Here is a 23,512-nt window from a genome sequence, read left to right as displayed (position 1 = left end):
CCCCTCCTCTTCCTGAGCTTTGACAGTCATCTCATATAGTTATTGTTACTGCAACAGTGATCTAGTGATATTAGTACAGTGAACGGTACATTTTCATATAGATCCCTAATGCAGTTTTAGCACTGTATCTTGGCCAAAGTAGGGTTTCCCTATCTTAAATTTTATTTTTCTGACTTAGTACGACATAATTACTTTGGATCTGTATACTTCAGCTTCCCTTTTTAGGACAAGAATGCTCTGAATTTTGATGTGCTCATACATCCCTCTTATGCCAGTACATAGCCTTGTGCTTAAGGTGGATATGCAGTGCAAGAATGAGCCCAATGTTTTGCAGACTTGCTGGATGTCCAGTCTTTGGCAGGGTATGTCCCATGTAATTATAGCTGTTCCCACAGTGATCTAGTCAAACATCTACTGTTATGATAACCTGCTTTGCATAACTGTACATATTACATAATAGTGCATTTTTTAACATTATAAATTTATTTGGCCAACCTGTTTTAACTGCAAAAGTTATAAAACAATACAGTATGATTGTTTTATTGATCACCATGTCTTTTTCAGCTTAAGTAATATTCAGGATGCTGACATGCACAGTGTTATATCGTTGATCAAGCTTTTGCATGTCTGATGGTGAAATTTAAAGTAGATTATTTTGAACAGATTGTGGTGGAGTAGTAAAATTCCAGCTGCATCTTATGACAGATGTGCAGTTTTTTTGAAGCGTATATGTGATTTGCATTATGTGCATGCAGCTCTCTTTGGAGATGTAATTTTCAAGATGAGGATTTAAAACAAACTGTATGTTTATTCCCTTAACAGAATGAGTTAGTAAGCCGAATGACAGATGAAGAATTAAAGAATAACCTTTCTGTGGAGCTTGTAAACCCAAATGGAAAGGAAACTGAAGAACTAGCTGGAGATTCACAAGCATTAAAGGCACCAGGTCTTTGCCTGATTTGATAACTGTATTACTGTTTAATCTAATAATATTCCTGTATATGCATCCCAGTACACATTTTGATTCAATGGGCTATCTGTGAGGAGTAAAAGTAAATTATATATTTATTCATTTGTTTATTTTTCAGTTTGTTAGACAGGACTTGGATTGGTTAGTTTTACCTTTTTCAGCCATGACCTGGCCTCCCCAAGGAGCTGCATTAGAAACATGAATACATTAGATGATTAATCATTATCACAGTTTTCACATTTGCACTGGAACATACAATTGTGATTGTATACAAAACTGCACATAAAATGAACACACACCTTTCAATTGTCCAGATTTTTGCCTGATGTTTTTGGTATGTTCCTCATAAAATTTGTGGTTTTCTGGCACATTCTGTTAATCCATCAGAATACAAAGAGCGAGAGGAGACTTAAACCTCGACTCTATTAAACGGGGCGGGCGTGCTGGAGGAGATTCCAAAGACCCAAGACTCTCTATGCTGTGGAACAAAATCCAAAACATGAGGAGGCAGGAGCACCACGCTTCTGGCCTTGTGAAATCTTGACCAATGGATGGGATGGGCAGATATACAGGGAGGATTACAGTCAGTGTCACACTGGACAGAGGCACAGCAAAATATAATGGGTATAGTTCCCCATACTAAAGGGGGTGGAAGAAAGCACAAAGCGATAGGGCTGTAAAATGCCCCGGGGGCAGATAGCCTAGTATGAACCTATGAACCTATGAACATCAGTGAGGATTGAAGTTACTAAATAATGACATGCATTTGAGTTTCCCACTTCATAGCCTTCAAAAAATGCATGCTAACACAAATCATATTATTCTAGCAACTTTCTAAGTTTAACAACAACAAATCCGTTTGATAAGACACCAAAAAAATGACTAATAAGACTTCAAAGGTGCCAATATGAGCAAGTAGCTGCACCACAAGGCCAACACATGAAACAAAATGCTCACAGAGTATGTTACTCCAGTCTCTATTGTTAAGCACTTTCTTCCCCAGTATACACCTCGGGGACTTCCTCAGAACAAGAAGCAGAAGAAATTACATTGCTCAAAGTCAACACCCTTTATATGCAATGAAACAATCAATTAATCAGTTATTCTTCCACAAGGTGTATACTGGGGAAGAAAGCACTTAACAATAAAGAGACTGAAGTAACATACTCTTTGTGAGCATTTTGTTTCATGTGTTGGGCTTATGGTGCAGCTACTTGCTCATACTGGCACCTTTGAAAACTTTGTGAGTTTGTAAGAGTAATATTTAAAATCTGTCCCTATTTTTGGACCTTTGTCCTCTCCCATTATTTTAGGCTTTGACCCGATTTCTTGTCCTAAGAAGTTGAGAGGTATGACTGAACAGCAGATAGAGGAGCAAATGAGTGTAGTAATAGGTATATACAAACTGTAAAAGGAAATTAATATGAAGTTGAAAACTAATCTAATATATGCTAACATAGGTATCCCATACACAATTTAGTCTCGAGCAAATGGATTTAACTTTCCATATTCTTACAGTAACTTTTAAACTAACATTTACGGCATAAACTGTACAATGAGTAACACATGCTAAATTTAAATTTCTTTCTTTCTTGGTTGTGTAGTTTAGAAATACATCATTTGGTTAATGTTCTTACTGCACTGTGTAGAACAGTAAAGTCTATATCTTGCACATTATGTTCTCGGTACACTAGGCCTCAAATTCTAGCATGTCCATGTTATCATAAACTGTATACTACTACAGAAATGCATTGCTAAACTCCAAGACACTTCTCTGTTAGTGATAGATGCACAAGAAGCACAGTCATTCACAAAATAGTTGATTGATCACAACTGATCAAAAACTAGATGTTCATCGTGCATACAGCTGCAGTCATAACAGATGGGTTCTCCTGCCGTCAGGCGGGTCCTCGGTCGGCCGAATTCCAAAGTCTAGGTCCCGGTGTCGGTTGTCGTCGCTTCTTCCCTGACGTCAGTGCGACAGGGGTATAAAAGAACCAGCCGATGCCATGTTCTTCAGTCTTTCTTGCCACGCGGTGCCCGAAGCAGAAGCAGTTCGCAAGTGCCGGTCGGCCAGCTCCTGAGATTACGAAAAATTTGGAAACCAAGTCTTCTTAAAGCTAAGTACCCGCTAGAAACTTTTCTTGCCTCAGACCTATGTCAGACAAAGTTAATAATTGTATTTCTTGTGGGAAGCAAATACCGCATAAGGATTTCCATTCCCTCTGTATACCTTGTTTAGGCCCAGACCACGACGTCTCGGCCTGTCACTGTTGTGCTACATTCAACAAACGCACTATTAAGCATCAGGCGGAGTTCGCCCAGCATTTTTCTGGGAAAACTTTTAACTATACCATGTCGTCGGATACTCCGACACCGGTTTTGTCTAAAAAACGCAAAGACAAGGACCGACACTCGAGGTCCGCGGCCTCTACCAACACCACGCCAAAGCCGACTATACGTGGTCTGGTTCTCAGTGAGGCGCCTACGCAGCCCCTGATTACTGATGACACATCTTTGGCGGTGTCTCCTGTACCCGAGGTCGCAGGCTCCTCGGCCCACACACCGACTACAGATACCGGCCACCCTTGGTGTTGAAACACAGAATGTGGACAGGTCCACCTCCACTCAAGGTGTCTTCAGACCTTCCTTTTCTTTCTCCATCAAGGCTTTCACCAAGTCTAAAGCAACCATGCACCCTAAGAGACCAGTTACACAGGGCCCATCTCCAGGCCCCATGCCTAAGAGACAGATGCTTAAAATGGCTGAGGATTTAATTACTCTAATCAGAGGTTCTCCAGCCACCTCCGGACAAAAGGCCCAGAGTGGAGGAAGATTCCCCCTCCTCTGATCAGGGATCCATTATTTCAGAACGCACTGATGATCAGGAACAGGCTTACTCCCCTTTTGAAGACTCTGATGCAGAGGAGTCCATTGCTTCTGTATCCCCCCCTGAGGATTTCTCATTTGGGGAAACTTTGCATACCTTAACGGAACACTTTCACTGGGAAGGCCAGGATTATTCTGATTCCAAGAAAAGGCTCAGGGAATTTCTTTTGTTACCCCAGCACAGGCCACTGGCTATACCTCCTGTCTTGGACATCCTAGATGATGTTTACTCGGAGGCCTGCCTTAACCCGGACTCTCTACCTCCAGCTCCAGTTAAGCCTGACAGGTACTACAGGGTTCCTGACTCGCACCAATTTCTTTACAAAAGCCATGCTGCTGACCCAGAAACCATCTCACAGGGACCCAAGGGAGTTAAGGCTTCCATTGCCAAAAATCCATTGCCTTCTGAGAGAGATTACAGATCCTTAGAAAGATGGGGAAAAAAGATATATACCTCGGCTGCCTTAACCATGAGGGCCTTAAACTGCCAGTTTCATATGCTAAAATACCAACAGTTTCTGTTATCTCAATTGAAAAGTAAAATGTCACAACCTGAACAACCAGACTTGAAGGAGTTGCAGGATTTGATGCATAGTGCAGAACAAGTGGGTAAACATACCTTACAATGTGGTTTTGATGCTCTAGAGGCCTCATGTAGAGCTGCTGTTACAGGCTCAGTCATACGCAGGCATGCTTGGCTCAAGGAACAAACCTTGCCTGATCATGTCAAAGCTAAATTACTAGACGCCTCTCTTCAAAAGGATGTACTATTTGGGGCAAATGCTGAGGAAGTATTACGAAAATGGAGGAAAAGCTAAGTCAATGCAAACTGTGAAAGAATTTCTGCAGGTTCAACCTCCTCGCTTTTAGTAGAAATTGGCCTTCCAAAACTGGTCCTTTCGTGCCACGGACAGACCCCAAAGAGGCAGATACAGGCGCCCGAGGGGCAGAGGACAACCACAAGGATCGTACAGAGGCAGACAATGGCAAGCTCCTACACCAAGAGATGGTGAGGACAACTCACAATCTTTCAGAAAGCAAACCCAATGACTTTCCCCTTTGCAGGCCAACCAGGTCTCAAATGGCAGCCCCCTTAGGAGGAAAGCTGGCACTATTCTCAAAAAATTGGCATGTTGTCACAAAGGACAAATGGATCCTGGACATTATAAACAGAAGCTACAAATTCCATTTTCATACCCTTCCAAAAATGAGAGGCATGCCAAAACTGCCACACAATCAAAGGGCAGAGGCACAAAAGCAAATTTCAGATCTTATAAACATGAAAGCTATTCAAGAGGTGCCTACACACGAACAAGGTCAAGGTTTTTATTCCAGGCTATTTCTGGTGCCAAGGAAGGGAAAAGATTGAAGACCTATTTTGGATCTTTCCACCCTAAACACATTCCTACTGCACAAAATTCAAGATGCTCACTCTACAGCAACTTCTTCCCATGCTGGGCAAGGAGTCTTGGCTGGTAACATTGGACCTCAAGGAGGCATACCTGCATGTCCCAATCAGACAAAATTGCAGAAGATACCTCAGATTTCTTGCAGGTTCAACCCATTATCAATTCTCTGCATTGCCCTTTGGCTTATCTACTGCGCCCAGAGTATTCACGAAATGCCTGGCATCAGTAATTGCCCACTGCAGACTTCAAGGGATACAAATATACCCTTATTTGGACGACTGCCTGATCCAAGCGGACAGCAAGCACATTCTTCTGAAACATCTGGCTTATGTAATAATGTTATTAAACTCTCTGGGATACACAGTCAACAAAGAGATATCAAGGCTAATACCCTCTCGAAATATAATTTTCCTGTGTGCCAATTTGGACACAAACACCCAGATGGCCTACCTCACGCCAGAGAAGCAGGGGCAACTAAATCAATACTTCAAAACACTGGCAAATTGAATCCAGGCTGACTGCAAGGAAAATCCTGCAGGCTCTGGGATTCATGGCATCTTGCATCTTGCTAATCCCATGTGCAAAGCTGCATATGAGAAAACTACAATGGTACCTAAAAAACATATGGTCTCAACACAGCCACAGTTTGGAAACAATAATACCACTACTTCCATGTCTGCAAAAGGAATTTCTGTGGTGGGCTCAAGCATGTCAAGCAAACACAGGTCTTCCATTCAGCAAGCCTCAAGCAAATCAAGTCATCACAACAGACGCCTCGGACTACACCTGGGGGGCGCACATGACAGACCGGTGCATTCAGGGCAAATGGTCCCAAAAAGAAAAGCACCTTCACATCAATCAAAAAGAAATGCTAGCAGTAATAAATGCTATTATAGCTTTCAAGGACCTTCTACAACCAGGTCAACTGTTGATAAGAACGGACAACACCACAGTTATGTGGTATATAAACAAGCAGGGAGGAACACATTCCTATCCCCTATGCAGACTGGCCATATCACTTTGGAATATGGCCATGGACTTACAAATGGAACTACAAGCACAGTACTTGCCAGGCAAGGAAAACACGCTGGCAGACAACCTAAGCAGGAATATGACAGATCCACACGAATGGATGTTGCATCCAAAAATTTTTACAGAAATAATCCAAGAATGGGGAAGGCCAGACATAGATCTCTTTGCCTCCCACAAAAATCATCAATTGACAAAATTCTGCTCGAGGACCTTCCACCCAAAGACCTGGAGAGTGGACGCTCTCTTTCAGCTGGACATCAATGACAGTTTATGCCTTTCCGCCTCTTCCTCTGCTGCCCAAAGTCCTATTGAAGACCAGAGCAGACAGACCAAAGATGATCCTCATTGCTCCGGACTGGCCAAGGCAACACTGGTACCCACTCCTGAGGAGCCTGACTCATTCCCCTCCATGGACCCTGCCTCTAATGCCTCTTCTGACTCAGCACAGCTTCAAAACTCTTCACAGTCAGCTAAAAACACTCAATCTAGCCGCATGGAAGATTCCTTAGCATCACAGCAGGCTCTACTCTCCAAGGAGGTGCAGGATGTCATTTTGGAGGCCAGAAGGCCATCAACTAGAAAAGCTTACTCCGCAAAATGGAAACGTTTTTGTGTCTGGAATGAGAAGAAGGGCCAGAACCCTGGAACACTGAATTTACCTCAAATACTACAATATTTGGCTGAACTACTAAGCAGTGGACTTTCGTTCTCCTCCATCAAAATCCATGCCTCAGCCATTTCTGCAGAATACAACACTGATCCTCCTTTATTCTCTCATCCTCTTGTAAGACAGTTCCTCAGAGGGGCTAAGAATTTACGACCTCCAAGGAAACAACCAATACCTGCTTGGGATCTAAATTTCATTCTGAAAAACTGACTTTGCCTCCTTTTGAGCCAGCTGCTTCATCAGATTTGCAATATTTGTCCTGGAAAACAGCTTTCCTTCTGGCTATCACTTCAGCTCAGAGTTTCAGAACTACAGGCCCTCATGGCTGTCCAGCCTTTTATCATCTTCCATCAGGACAGAGTTTCATTACGAACCAACCCTTCCTTTATGCCTAAAGTGGTATCCAGGGTAGCTTTAAATCAGGCCATACATTTACCTACTTTTATCCCAATCCTCAAAACAAAGGGAGAGATTACTACATTCCTTGGACATCCACAGGCAACTGCGTTATTATTTGGACAGAACAAAGCCTTTCAGAAAATCAGAACAGCTCTTTGTGGCCTATGCGGTAGGAGCTCCAGGAAAGCCAATTTCCAAGCAGACAATCTCAAAATGGATAGCCCACTGCATACGCTTTTGCTATTCCTTTCATGGCAAAACTGTTCCTACAGGCATTAGAACTCACTCCACCAGGGCCACAGCCACCTCTGCAGCCTTCCTCAGAATTCGGCCGACCGAGGACCCGCCTGATGGCAGGAGAACCCATCTGTTATGACTGCAGCTGTATTAGCACTCGAACATCTACATTTATGGTAGGTACAAAACTGTACTTTTCTTCTGTAGCCCACCTGCAGTGATGCAAATAAGTGTTTTTGCAAGGGGGCCAGCCCCTCCTGTTCCTCCATTGTGGAGGTCAACCCCCACACCCTCTCATCTTTTGTGTAATAACTCCATGATCGTACAACAGTAGAGAAAAGGGAAACTCCCCAGTAAGGTGTACTGTGGTCTTGACCAAAACAGCAGTCCTATAGAGTCTGGCTTTCTGATCTTCATTGAAAAATGATTGAGTAGTTTGTCAGTCAGCTAGAACACAGCTGGTCATCAGTCACCCACAGGGAAACCTTCAAGAAGGTCTGTGCTGGGTTTTGTTTGGTGCTCATTTCCATTGGTTAGTTTGGTCCTTGTCAGACTATTGACCACAGAAGCCAGCTATGATGGTTTTAATTTCAATTTTCTTGTTCATGTAGCACTTAAAACTGCGTAACTGTTGTAGGCAAATAGATCAGAAGCTTTATGTATAAAAGCCCTCTATCGCCTTCCCTGTGTTTCAGTCACTCACACCTTTCATTTTTGTTGTTTAATTTCAGAATGTTAAAAAATGTTTGAAAAAAAATCAAAATATGAACACAGAATATAAAGCAGTTGTAATTAGTTGCTTTTAAATGGACTATAGTTAAGGATGGCATTCACAGTCCAACACTTCACAAAGTCATGAAGGCAGTCTAAGTAGCACCACTAAACCTGTGTTTAAATGAATAAATAGTGTGAACATGTAACACTGGTTGTAGAAGCTCTCAGCCTTCCAAGGAACTGCCCAGTTTAGTCTTGCACACATGAATCTGCATGAATGATTATGAAAGGATTTGATTATGTGCATAAATGTCCCTGCTGTTGTCTACATGCTTTCCGTGTATGTAAATTCATGAATACTGTTGTCTTTTTATGCAGGAGGCAGTGAGTGTGGAGCTGTATGTGTATTTGAGCTTTCCATGAGATTTTTTGCCAGTTATGGCTCATCAGTGCTGATTGCACTCTGTTTTAGCTTTTATAAGGTTGGAAAGGGAACCAACAGGCCAGATGGAAAAAGGGGAGAGAGTAGCCAAGGGAAAACGCAAAAGGAAAGTATTAAGAGGGATGTGCTTGACAAAGTGGAAGAGAACGGGTAATGTCTTTTTGGTGGGGATAGAACCCCTTTTTCCAAATAATCTTTATAAAAGAAAGCTGTGAAGGAAGAAGGGCAGTGTTTCTAGGAGAGGGGAGGGTTAGAGACGGGTGATTGATTATTTATTTATTTATTTTTAAAGACTTAAAAGACAGACGGGAACAGTATGTTGGACTGACAATTGGAGGGGGGCAGACACAAAAGAGGATGGTGAAGAGGGCCTCATGCTCTGTGTCGTCCCAGTCTGGATAGCCTCAGATATTCCCCTCCCTATTGGTCTTGGTTAGGGTAAACCTGAATGGTGAGGTAGGCTCCTGGTGGCTTGGTTAAAGCAGACTGTGACACCCACTGGAGGAGACTTTCATACGAGTGCTGCCCCCCCCCCCCCAATCTCTGCTGGAGCCCCCACCAGGTGAAGCCCAAGCTGCTGGCTTTTCAGGCTGCCATGCCTCAGTGTACTCGCATGGGTCAAGCCATCACTGTCATCCTGCGAAGCGGTCCCTGGGCAGGCAGGGGTTGGTGTTGACCTGCACCTAGGTTCAGTGCTGTTGAGGTGCCCCAGGCACTACTGGACCTACAGAAAATGGAACAAAAACAATGGGGAGGATGGACAATACAATCATTAAGAATATAAAGTGAAAAGACCAGTCAAAAACTAGAAGTAGTCAAGTTCTAAAGGGTAGGGTGTTGGTGCAAGAGCAGATGCAGATGGAAGAGAGGTAGTCTTTAAATAACTTTTTGAATGATGCAAGGTTTTGACTAGATCGAATTGATAATGGTAGAACATTCCAGGCTTTGTCTACAGAATAAGTATAAAGAAGATGGCTGGCAGGTGGGTTAGGCTTGTGCACCTGCAAACAAGTGTTGGTTTTCAGATCTGAGAGAGCTTTGGACTGGTTGTTGCTAAAAATTGAGGTGAGGGCAAGACAAACTAAGAGTTTGTAAATTATTTTATGTGCAGTTGTAAGTTGCAGGAAGGAGATTGAGAATGTGTAGGAGTTCAAGCCACTTAAGGGAGTGTAAAGCTGTACAATGATGGGTGGAATGTTTAGCATTTATAGCAAACTTGGCGACTAACGCATTTCAAGCTTAGTTTTTAAAGAAGATTGTAAGTAATGGGGCACTTTAAACAAGAGAAGGAAGAATATAAGTGGGTAGCAAGGGTATGTGTAGTGGATGGGTTTAGAAAGTGTTTGTGCCTGTAAATAATGCCTAGCTTTGGTGTGTTTAACATTATTCTGTATGTACATGTCAAATTTTAACTGTCTATAGTTACTCCCAATAGTTTAGTGCAAGTAACAGCTTCTATTATTGTTTTGTTGTGAGAGAGAATGGTAAACTGGGCCTTGTCTATGAGGGTTTTGTTTTCTTGGGGGTAAATAGAAGTAGCTTTGTTTTATTTGATAAGTGACAGTGATTGTTAAAGAGCCAGGTCTCTATGGAGGTAAAATCCAGTTGAGTGATATGTTACAAAGCAGATAAGGAATTAGCAGAGCAGATAATAGCAGAGTCCTCCGCGTATTGGACAGCATTGACTGAGTGAAGACTGGAGATTATTAATAAAAATGCTGAAGAGGAGGGGTCCTAATATAGAACGTTGAGAGACACCAGTAGAGTTGTTGAAGGTATGAGGAGAGAGCGTTCTTCCATTTTACTGCCTCTTGTCTGTCTGATAGGTAACTTGAGAGCCTGTTAAGAAAGGATCTATATTATAACAACAAACGATCAAATGATCGAACGTTGTTATATCGAACTCAGAAGTTCGAATTCACAAAACATTGACAACCAGAACAGCGATTCCCCTCCCAGGGAAAAAAATTGCTGTTCCCCCCAAAAAAAAGACATTAAAACATTGCATAACGTGCCCCCTACACCCCCCTACTTAAATATACCAACTCCGAGATCACACTGCAGTGCTGAAAATAGCAAAGTGACAGAAGCAGCCAAGTGACTTCTTTCCCAGGGAAAGAATTCGCTTATGTGCCGCTTCGTCATTTTGCCTTTTCGACATTTCAAGTTAGACCAAGACGCATTCGACAAAATGCGTCTTCGGTCATCTGATAGGAACCCATTAAGAAAGGGAGGGGAGACACCAATTTCTGAGAACGGATTTAGAAGCAACAGTTGAAAGATTGTATCAAAAGCCTTAGATAAGTCTAGAAATGGGGGGGAAAAACAATTTTGCCTGAGTCTTGGGCTTTGTTGACTATGTCGCTGAAAGAAATCAAGGCAGTCATAGTACTATGACCTGGTCTAAAACCATGTTGTGTAGTGGAGATATAATCTGGTTATTAAGAAGAAAGTTTAGAAGTTGTACATGAATGCATTTCTCAAGGAATTTGAAGATGGAGTAGAAAATATTTATAGGACAGTAGTTGGAGATATCAGTTAATTTAACAGTAAAACAGTGACAAGTACTGGTTCAAGTGCAAGTCTTTTAGCACTTCAGAATTATTCATCTTTCCATTACTGTGTTTTCTTTACCATGACTGAATATAACTATTAACAAATCTGAATAAAATTCCATAATCCTCACCAAATTTGTATTTACTGACCACTTACTATAGGTGTTAAGTTGGACATCCTGATAGATTGCTATGTATATCTAGTTAAATAAGTATTCGTTGTAATTTTATTTGAAACTTCTTACTTCATTCTTGATGGTAAACCATATTTAACACAGAGCTGTGGACTGGCCCCTCTTGGCTCTGCTGTTATCTCACATTTTTATACCTGACCTGTTCTTCAGCAATTAGAATAAGAGAAAAAAGAAGGGATTACTGAACCCGAGTGTCTGTGTACTTCAGAGAAGTGCAGTATTAAATATTTCTACAAGGTTTCTCCATATAAGTTTGATTAGGCAAAATAGCTATACTCTTTCTGCCATGTAACCTCCTTTTGTCCTGTATTTTACTTTGTCCTCCATTACTTCTGTATCAGCGAATGAAACACTTAACTGTGTAAAAGTGAGTAATGTTATATACCATGGGCTATAGAAACATAATTGTATTTACATTTTGGTTATAAAATAGGGAACGTATCCAGCCTGCAAAAAAGAAAAGTTATGCATACCTATGGTAAAATGAGGGAGTGTTGTATAATTTACAATAAATTGTAACAGGCAGTAGTGAACTTCTGCAGCCGATACCATTCAGAGACCCCAAATACTTTTGGGGGAGGGTGATTGAGGTATTTATCTACTTATAGGTTAAAAGTGTGCTGCTGTAGCAATTTTAGCAGTTAGTCAATTTCTGGAAGACCAGAGTCTTCCAGGTGTTCATGTGCCTGTAATGATGCTTTCATCATTAGTCAGACCTGAAAAATATATCATTGATCCAGCATTGTAGTTTGTATTAATATAAACCTAATGAGGATTACCCTCTGAATTTTACCTGGAAAGGCAGGAAATCTTTAGTGCTGTTTTTCTGTGTGCAGTTTAGGATGTGTAAAATGTGATATTCAGTGCTGTGTTGATTAGCTTAGTATGTATAAAGTTAATGATTGCCAACCATGGTCTCTGGTAATGGAAATGCTCATTAGCGAAGTGTAGGCTATCTTAGTGTAACTGAAGGAATAGGTAACTGAGGAATTACTTCCATTCAGTTCCCCCACAATTTGTGCAAAGCTTCATAGACCTACATTTTACTTTGCACACAATACATTTATATACACACACAATACCAAGGGAAATAAAAAATTAGAATAACACAGGGAGTAAGTAAAGTTGCCATATACATAACAAATTCTTGCCTTTGTTTTCATAGGTTCATACTAGGCTATCTGCCCTAGGGCATTTATAAGCCTAGCCAGAGTGTGTTTGGCTTTCGCCACCCATTTTAAATTAATTTTGCTATGCCCTTTTTCGAGGTTAGTATACTGTGCCTCTGTCTAACAGTGACACAGAAGTGATACCCGGGGTAAACCTATGATCTCCCATCCACTCATCAAGATTCCTCTTGAAGAGAGTCAATGAGGGACTCTGCCTAACCTGGACTGGGATTTTATTCCAGAGTGAAGGGAGCCTCTGGGTTATGAATCTGTCCCTCCAGCATGTCCTATTTATTTCAGTGCTGAGGTTCAAGTCTCTCGGGCGTGTAGCTCGATGGGATTTGGATTTTCTGAGGTGCAGCATGTCCATTAATTCCGGGTTGGACATGGCTTTATGCGTCAGGCACAGATCGCCTCTGAGCAGGCGGTATGCCACTGAGAAGAGCTGAAGTTTCTTTAACCGGGCAGCATATGGCATCTGTTTGAGCCCTTTGATCCTCTTGGTGAGGTACTTTTGGGGTCTTTCCAGTTGCTGCAGGTGTCTGGTAAGGTACATCCCAAAAGGGTCATTGTACTCAATTATGGGCCTGATGAGGGATGAGTAAAGAGGTACGATGACCTCCCCTGATCTAGATGTGAATCCCTTCATGATTAGGTGGGCTATATAAAATGTATTTCTAACCACTATGACCACGTGGTTGTCAAATGAGAGATTGCTATCAACTTGGGTCCCCAGGTCCCTAATTACTTCTTCTGTACTTAATGGATTACCATCTATGTGGTAATTTGTGGGAACTTTGTTTTTGCCAAAGGGGATGACTATACATTTTTTGGCGTTTAGCTTGAGGCCATGGCTCTGGCACCAGTTGTCTGTTTCTATGAGGCTCTTTTGGAGGATGCTTGTGTCGGCTGGAGAGTCGATTATGGTGTCCAGTTTGCAGTGAACTTGGTCAGCCACAGTCCTTCCGTGTTGGCCTGTACCTCCGAGAAATATATACCAAACAAGAGAGGTCTCAGGACTGAGCCTTGTGGGACGCCACTTGTAACTGGTTTGGAGTCTGACATGGCTCCAGCAATTCTAACCATGTGGGTTCTGTCCTTGAGCCAGTTTGCAACCCATCTAGTGACATAGGGGTTTATATTTAAGCTGGTGAGCTTATCTATAATGCCCGAGTGGGGTATTGTATCGAAGGCTTTTGCGAGGTCCAGGTAGGCTGTGTGGACCATCTTCCCCTCGTCAATGGCCTTGGTGACTCTTTCGAAGAAATCAACCAGGTTTAAGAGGCAGGATCTGCCCTTAACAAAGCAGAACTGGGTAGGATCCAGTGTCTGTAGGTCCCCGATATCTTTATTTATGAGGTCCATGATGATCCTTTCCATAGCTTTGCAGACCAAGCTAGTCAGGCTTATGGGGCGATTGTTTCCAGGATCCATTGAGGCACCACCTTTGTGCAGACGGACAATTGTTGCTGTATGCCACTCTTTGGGTACATATCCTGTAGTAAGGCTGAGATTGAACAGTAGTTTTATGTTTGGGTTAAGCTCTTCTTGGAGTTCATGTAGGACGCAGCCCGGGACACCGTTTGGTCCCATTTATTCTGTGTTTTTTGCTTTGGAGAGGGCAGCTCTTACCTGAGCATCTGAGATGTCAGCGGGGCAGCACTCTGGTGATGCTATTCAATTCCTCAGTGAAATGTATGCCACAGAAATGTAGTGAAAATCATGGCCTATAGTTGTGGACTAGATGCCACCTCTTCGCATGAGGAACTGTGTACAGGCCTGCCAGAGGGGCTGCTGTCCTATCATTGGCTGTCCACCATTCCTGTCCCCACTAGTGGGAGAAAACATCAAGGGAGCTGCATTGTCACTATTAATGGTAGGGACTTTTCTACAGACCAACTTGTGATTATATTATGCAGAATGCAGCAGTTTTGTAAACCTTCCCCATGCAGTAGCTGGCTCATACTGAAGGCTCCCCCTGACTCAGTCAGGCAACAGAAGCGGGCTTTGAGCAGGCCAAACAGTTATTGACTATTTGTGTCTGGGTCAGGGGGTGTTAAAACACTCCTTAGTAGCTTCCTATGGATTACCGATTGACATTAGCCAAGGTTCAAATGGGTAGCCTGCGTCACTGGAAGACAAAACATGGAATGGTGCATAAAATGGGGGGGGGGCTACTCCATGCTACCTTTGCCACAATATATGTAGAGAGAAATAACAGTGGTTAAGAACATTAAAATACTTTTGCACTTTACATAGGTGACCATGTGGAATCTTCCCATGTTGGAAGAGACAGTACAGCATATTTATGTGATAAATGTGAGAATCATGGTCACTGGTAGTATGCCGAGCTGATAAGTTCATGATGCACTTATGTGCATCACACACACACTGGCAGTTGTTGACAGAATAGTAGTCATTCCTGTTTTGGTTACCCATCCCCAGTCTTACTCCCCAGGTGTTCCAGATTGGGCAATTATAAAAACATGGGTGCAGGCTGTTGCACCAAGCACCTCAGGAGTGATTGCCATTCTGTAGAAGACATCCATGATACAAGCTCGGCCCTGTGGTGACACTGGGAAGTTCATGCTTATCCACATGTGCCACGAATACATTGATAAACTACTGCATTATCCTTAGGGCAGAAGACTGAGAGATACCCAGTGTGTCCCTAGTCTCTCTCTCTGAAAGGTCCCCATGGCAAGTATAGTAAGGGATAATACATAACCTTGGTATTCATAGATATAGGAATGCCATGCATTTCCCCACTTCCTGCTTGTGGGCTGTGCAAGCTCACCAAAGCTCTTATTATATATCCCTGTCTACTGTAAATCTAGCCAGTAAGTCCTGTTCTGCAAAGTTCAGGTGAGTTCTTTGCCTGCACCTTATTCTCCTAAACCAGCTAGCTGTGCTTCATGCAGCAGGTTTTGGCATAGCCTAAATGAGCAACTCAAAAGTGAACATGTGGAAACTGTCAGGCTTGAAGCAAAACTGAGCATCTTCACTGAGCGCAAGATGAATAGAAAAGGTGTGGACTTGCTTTTTATAACCCATCTGCACATGTGGCTGATAATCATCAAAAAGTGACTGTGAATCTCAAAACTCAGTAAGAGACTCATTCACACAAGAGAGTTGCAAATGCTTGACAATTCTTATTTACATCTCATTATTGCCTCATTTGCATAAGACTTTCTGAATAGTGTTCTGTTTCATTTGGGTGTGGCTTGTGTATTTGAATCACACCTTGCTTTCAGTTGTGGCCAACCCCCCACACACACACCTACTGTGCTTAGAAGTGCAGTTTTCTGTCCAGCAAATGATGCTGTTTATGATTTCCAAGTTTAGCAATGTTAGGGTCACTTCCTGTTGAATGATACCTCCTCTTATTGATTTAACAGAATAGTGTAAAACATGAATTTAACCTTCCCTTTATTTTCTAACACTTTCAGAAGACTTGAGCCTAACTCTTTTGTATGGCTCATATTTGTGTCTGTTTGTTCACAGTTAATTTTTTTCATCAGTTTTTGGACAGGAGTATCCATTTTTATTTTCTTACCTGTAAAAGTATTTTTCTGTTTACAGATATCTCTATCAGTTTTCTAGAAATATCTGTACTAAAAAAAAATGATATAGCAAAGCAGCGATCAAATAAATTGGGTCCTGGGTCATGCAGAAAGTGCTCCCATTTTAAATAAAGTGCATTTTATTAGTACTTATAAGGTGCTCACCTGTATCATTAAAAGGTGGTCTCATTTGCAATCAGAGGAGATGTCCCCACTGTTAAAAGAATCAAAGCTTCAGGAGTTATTGTAGATTCCATTCTGTGGCTCAGTGACTGTTAATTGACTTTTCTGCATAACCATCTGTAAAATGTGATTTGATATTGTCCGTTTTCATTCATTCGTTAAAGTATGGGTTCGGATAAGACTGCCATTATTCCAGTTTGTGGACACCAACAAACTCCAAGTTCCTTTCCTCCCCACAATGCCACATGCCTAACTTCCCTCGCATCTTGTTTGCCAGACATAGTTGACTACTGCTGTCAAGCGACTGCATTGAGATAATTGTTTTTTCCTTAAAACTTTACCCAAAATTGTTATCTATTTACTAAATCTCTGTTTAATAACTTGGTATTTTTTTGTCGAGTTTTTGCTGCTACTCCGTCGTACCTTCCCTTATACACTTGCAAGTGTATTCTTGTTACCATTATTGGTAGGCTTTTCCTGCCCCTACAGTTATACCCTTCTTTTTTCTATTTAAAAAAAAACTGCTAGCTTTTTCCTCTGTCCTTTCCTTGCTCTAGTGACAGTATTTAATTCATTACTGTCTGCATTGTTATCTTGGTTAATGGTTATTTGCTGATATCTGGTTATTTAGAATGTCTGCAAAAGGCTTTAAAAACATACAAAATTAAAAACATACAAAATGTGGCCACAAGATGCCATTTACTGATGCTCACTCCATGTGTGTTAACTGTTGGGGGCCTGAGCACCTAGACCAGGAATGTGATTTCTGCAGTGGGTTCAATCCCAGAGCTCTCAGAGAAAGGAAGAAAAACTAATTTTAAAAGGTTTATTGCAAACTCCTTTTTCTCAGGCCATCGCTGGGTTCTCCTGAAGATAAACCCAAGGACCCTTCAAAAAGGTCCAGATCTTTAGATGCTATGGGTTCAACTTCTTCAGAACCTAGGAAATAGAAGTGAAAATGGGATCCATCCATCCTGAGATCTGATCAGGCATCTGCCAAGTCTTTCCTCCAATCTGATAAAACAACCACAGATCAAAAGTCCTCTGATCCTAAGCCATTGCCTCATACCCAGTATTCTCCCACCATGGATTCGGTACTGTCCAGGGTACCCTTCCCCCTGCTGGAGTGACATGCTTAGTCTCCTTCAGTCGTCTCCTCTCATTCCTCCAGAAGTCTCACAGAGGCAGATGTGGAAAGGATGAGTAGGAGGTTCTTCACAGAGCAATTTCAGAAAGGAGTCTTCATGGTTCCTACCCCCTCAGGTAAGGAACACCGTTCATCCACTACTCCACCGATAACTCCTCCTCTGACCTAACCTGTTGTGGTAGAGTCTTTGGATCTGAACTTTCCAGACCCTCCTGTGTTGGATCTGAAGACAGCTTTGTCTTCAGATCCGATTGTTACTCTCATTCCTCCGGTCCAGACATCTTTGGATCCGGGTGGCTCACAGAGCCAAAGATTCCAGGTCAGATCCAAAGGGAGAGAGTCTACTTCAAGGTTTTCAAAGCCATCTCTTCTCGTCTGAGCTTCAGCATTGGACAGCTCAGCTCTGGCTTCCACCTCGGGCAGATAGCTCTCAGAGCAGTGGGAGGTAGTGGGCCAGAAACTAGTTTTCTCTGCTCCGTTGGCTTCTTCTTTCCAGAGTGATCTGCATTGGAGATTGTGAAGAGGGTTTTCTCTGCTCCGGCAGGTGTGGTGAGTCCTTCCCTCGTGGGTCCACCCTCAACATCTCTACTGACTTTGTATTGTGATCCTCAGCATTCTGCACCACTGGGACAGCCAGCCCAGGGCTTCCAGACCACCCAACCGAGTAATTTTTTTTTAAACTCCTTTATTGACATCACTTGTGACATAAGCAAATTTACATCTGTATAAAAGCAATCAAACTGTATTAACATGTTCACGTTTACAAACTTTATTCTTTACATATATTGCTATATATCATATAACCTAAGCAACATTATACAAATATTCAATTCCTGCCCCCCCCTTTTTTTAAACAAGAAAAGTCTTTATTAAACCATCACTTAAAGCATAGGCAATCATACATTTATGTAAATGAAAATAGTCCACACTGGGACAGTCATAGTTGCAAGCATTTTATATCCCAAGCCATACTGACACACTCCCAGTTGCAAGCATTATATACCACTTATCTGCCCAATCATTTTCAAACATTACATAGCTTATTTAAGTCCTGCTTTCTTTTAAACCTCATTTCTCCCCTGTATGTATTGTTCCCACAGTTCCCATTTTTTCTGTGTAGTTTGCTCCTACCCTTTTCTAAAGATCTCCGTTCCAGTTGTTTTAAATATGTTACTATATTCACTACTTCTAGTACATTTGGTTTAAATTTTGATTTCCATTTTCTAGTAATTGCTTTTTTGGCAGCCACCATAGTTAAACACAGCAAACCTTATTTCTATGCAATTCCGAATATGTCCTAGTGCAGAAAAATCATCTCCTTTTTGACACCAATCTGCCCACCCATCATCTCATACAGTGCATCCCACAGGAAATCCTTATAGTCCACCAACTCACTGCACTGTCAGAAAATATGTTCCCAATTGCCTCTTTCTTCCCCATCACACATCCAGCATTTGCTGTCTACCTGTGGAAAAATTCTCTGGAGTCTACTTGGGGTAGGGGGTGTAAAAATATCTGTGTAAACATTTCCAAACAAAAAACCTAAATCTTTTAGATTTTGTTGCATATTTGGGAGGTGTACATATATCCTCCCATTCTTTCTTTGTGAATTGCTTATCCACGCACTCTTAAAAACACAGATTGACTAGGCGGCTCCAAACTGGCAGAAAAACAGTTTTAATCATCAAAGGACAGACACAGTACACTCTTCCCAATCCTTTCTAACCACCTCTTATTGATTCTTATAGTTTATTTATTATTTATTTATTTACCTTTGTTGACTGGGAGAGTCCGACTGGACACAGGTCCGTTTTCAGCAGAGGCCCGGGGAGAAAAGCTCCACATTAAGTATTACTTGCATTATACAGTTAAAAAACATAGCATTTAAATATGGACATTAGTCCAGCTGAGGACATAATACAAGAATAAAACCCAGATCTAAAACAGCTGTAGAACATAGTACAATTTTAAAATATGGTGACATATACTAAACATGGTTACAAATGTAGTTCATATTCATCAGTGAACAATTGATACAATCTGTTTTTTGAGGTACATATAATGGTTATAGTTATCGTGCAGTATTTTAATATACTCTGCTACTAATTCTTTTTTTATGGTAACTTCAGTTATAGATTCTACTGAAAACTCTACCAGTGTTGGTCTTTCATCTAGGACCCCCTATTTCTTTCTCTTTGCGTATAGTCTGATATCAATCCTTGATGAGGGACGCAATCTCTAACCTGCAGTCCAAATAAATTCTTGGCCTCTTCCCATTCTGTCATCTTTCCTTCTCTAGATGTTCTTCGTGTTTCACTGTTGCAGTCATTACATTTGGGTAATCTGCTGGCTGGTTGCCCTCAGTCGGCCTGAATTCCAAAGTCTTGGGTCCTACGCCGGTTGCTGTCTCTTCTTCCATAACGTCAGGTCATCAGGGGTATAAAACAAGCAGCCAACACCATTTTCTTTAGTCTTTCTTGCCGCGCAGTGCCCGAAGCAGAAGCATTTCACAAATGCCGGTTGGCCGACTCCAGAAATATTCGAGTTTGAGTTTTAGAACCGAAGTCTTCACTAAAGCTAAGTACCCCGTTGGGGAAACTTTTTTCTTGCTCCATACCGATGTCAGGAAATGTTAATAATTGTATTACTTGTGGGAAGCAAGTACCTCATAAGGATTTCCATTTATACTGTATTCCTTGCCTAGGCCCTGATCACAACGTGCCTGGCTGCCGGTTTTGTGCTAGATTTAACCAACTCACTATTAAGCGTCGGGATGTTTTTGCCTCAAAGTATTTTGGAAACGGATTTAACTACCCAGAAATGTTTGATAGCAATCTGACTACCGGAGTACATAAAAAACTCAAAGAAAAGGACAGACTCAGACAGTCGAGGTCCAAAACCGACGAAGCTTCTCCTAAGCCACTCGCCGGTACTTGGTGAGGTGCTTTCGCAGACCCTGATACCCACTACTTTCGAGTTGCAGGCCCCTACCGAAACCCATGTGGAGTCCGGCATGCTGCAAGATACCCAAAGTATTGGACCCACAGATGCATCTCCCTCAGATGGGTCCGAAGCTGCTGAGCAGGCACCGGCTTCTGAGGGTGTATTCAGGCCTCAACATTTTTATATCAAACCGATGACAGCTGCAAAACCAAAGACAAAAGCAACTTCTAAAATTAAAAAAAACGACGCCACGTGCACAGGCCGCTATGCCTAAAAAACAGATGATCAAAATGGCTGAAGACCTTATTACCTTGATCAGGGGTTCCCATCCCCCTCCTGATAAGAGGCCTAGGCAAGACACTGACTATGAATCTTCAGATCAGGTTTGTATTTCTTCTGATTCCTCTTCTGATCAGGAATTATCTATACCTCCCTATAAGGATTCTGATGCAGAGGAGTCTATACCATCTGCATCACCTCCTGAGGATTATTCATTTGGAGAAACCTTGCATACTTTGAGGGAGCATTTTCACTGAGAGACTCAAGATTTCTCAGAATCAAAAAAGAGGCTCATGGATTTCCTCCTTCTCCCTCAACACAGGCCTTTATCAATACCCCATTTTAGACATTGTGGATGATGTGTTTTCGGAGTCAAGCTTGACCCCTGACTCCTTACCTCCGGCTCCCAGCAAGCCTGACAGATATTACAGGGTCCGTGACTCGCACAAATTTTTATTTAGAAACCCTGCTGCTGATCCTGAAACAATTTCACAGGGTCCAAAGGGAGTTAAGGCCTCAATAGCAAAAAATCCTACCACCTCTGACAGAGATTCAAGGGCACTGGATAGATGGGTAAAAGAAGTTTATACATCTGCAACCTTGGCAATTAGGGCCTTAAACTGCCAGTTTCATATGCTCAAGTATCAACATGTTATGGAATTGCTGAAACAGAAAATGATGTTGATTTCTGAATGTGCAGAAAATAAAGAATTGCAGGAATTATTGCATGCAGCTGAACAGGTTGGAAAACATACTTTGCAATGTGGTTTTGATTCCATAGAGGCCTCCTGCAGGGCCACAGTTACTGGATATGTGCTTAGGAGGCATGCCTGGCTAAAAGAGCAAAATTTGCCTGATCATGTTAAAGCTAAATTACTGGATGCATCTTTACAGCATGATACTCTGGTATTAAGGCAGAAGAGGTTTTAAAGAAAATGGAAGACAAAGCCAAGTCTATGCAAACTGTAAAAGACTTACAAGTGCAGCCACCAATATTCAGTAGACACTGGCCTACAAAAAAATTGGTCCTTTCCTGTGACAGACACAGCTCAAAGGGGCAAATCCAGATGCCCTAAGGGTACCAGATACCAGGCACAAGATTCATACAGGTCAAAGCAATGGAGTGCTTCTACCTCAAAATCTGCAGGAGATAAAGCGCAAACCTAGAGAAAACAGTCCCAATGACTTCCCTCTGCCTTCACCAAGCACTTACCTTTTGGCAGCACCCTTAGGGGGAAAATTAGCACTTTTTGCTCAAAATTGGCAGTTAATAACTCAGGACAAGTGGATGCTAAACATAGTATCACAGGGATACAGATTCAATTTCCATTCTCTGCCAATGGCAAACGGTTGGCCAGATCTGCCAAAAAATCAATGGACAGAGGCACAAAAACAGGTTACGTCCCTCATGGATATGGGGGTCATTTAGCCAGTACCAGAACAGGAAAAAGGACAAGTTTTTTACTCAAGACTGTTCTTGGTACCCAGAAAGGACAAGGCCTGGCGGCCAATACTGGATTTATCGATTTTAAACACATACCTGGACATTACAAAATTCAAAATGCTGACTTTGCAGCAGCGTCTGCCCATGCTGAGCAAAAATGCTTGGCTGGTGACATTAGACCTAAAAGAGGCAAACCTGCATGTCCCAGTAAGGCAATCGTGCAGAAGATACTCTGATTCAAGGCTGGCTCAATGCATTACCAATTCTCTGCACTGCCATTTGGCTTATCTACTGTGCCCAGAGTCTTTACAAAGTGCCTGGCACCAGTAATTGCTTTTTGCAGACAAAGAAGTATACAAATATATCCTTACTTGGACGACTGTCTCATTCAAGCAGAGAACAAGGACATTCTTCTTCAACACCTGGCATTTGTGAAAAGGCTTCTAACATGCTTAGGGTACACAATAAACTAAATCACAACTGGTACCCTCTCAAAAGATAACATTCCTGGGTGCAAGCTTGAATACAACTGCCCAGATGGCTTACCTCACGCCAGACAAACAAAGGCAACTGACTACTTACTTCAAACTGATGGCAACAAAAACCCAGTTATCTGCAAGACAAACTCAGCAGGCTTTGGGCTTCATGGCATCCTGCATCCTACTGATTCCATATGCAAGACTGCATATCTGGAAACTTCAATGGTACCTAAAAAGTTTATAGAGTCAACATTGTCACAGTCTGGAAACAATGATTCCTCTTATTCTCTGCCTACAACAGGAGTTTCTATGGTGGGCAAAGGCATGTCACCAAAACATGGGACGGGCCTTCACTCTACCCCCTGCCAGCCAAACCTTAACAGACGCATCAGATTATGCCTGGGGGGCCCACATGGCGGGAAGATGCATTCAGGGCGTATGGACCCCAAAACAAATGCATCTACATATCAACCAAAAAGAAATGCTAGCTGTTCAAAATTCCCTGACAGGCTTCAAGGACTTGCTTCATCCAGGACAGCTACTGATAAAGATGGACAACACCACGGTTATGTGGTATATAAACAAACAGGGGGGCACGCACTCATACCCCCTTTGCAGATTAGCCATGACACTGTGGGACACAGCTTTGACTTACCAAATACATCTTCAAGCTCAATTTCTGCCAGGAAAACAAAATACTCTGGCAGATGATTTAAGCAGAAACCTTTTGGACCCTCACGAATGGAAACTAGATCCACAAATCTTCAGCATGATAAATTGAAAAGATTCTGCACAAA

At 42.1% G+C, this 23,512-nt stretch overlaps 1 protein-coding gene across 1 annotated transcript in view; it reads left to right on the top strand.

Moving 5' to 3' along the window:
* PCM1 (pericentriolar material 1) overlaps positions 1-23,512 on the top strand; it is a gene marked incomplete at its 5' end in the record, with an annotated part of 3,258,627 nt that overhangs the window by 3,173,562 nt on the left and 61,553 nt on the right. Inside the window, one exon of the mRNA XM_044063494.1 lies at positions 823-946. Within this exon, the coding sequence (XP_043919429.1) occupies positions 823-946 (124 nt within the window). The remainder of the gene's footprint in view (positions 1-822; positions 947-23,512) is intronic.

Source organism: Protopterus annectens, chromosome 2.part1 (assembly GCF_019279795.1).
Source record: "Protopterus annectens isolate FY-2018-M chromosome 2.part1, PAN1.0, whole genome shotgun sequence".
NCBI classification, from domain to species: domain Eukaryota; kingdom Metazoa; phylum Chordata; order Ceratodontiformes; family Protopteridae; genus Protopterus; species Protopterus annectens.
Note: the sequence above shows the minus strand (reverse complement) of the source record. Positions and strands in the feature narration are given on the sequence as shown.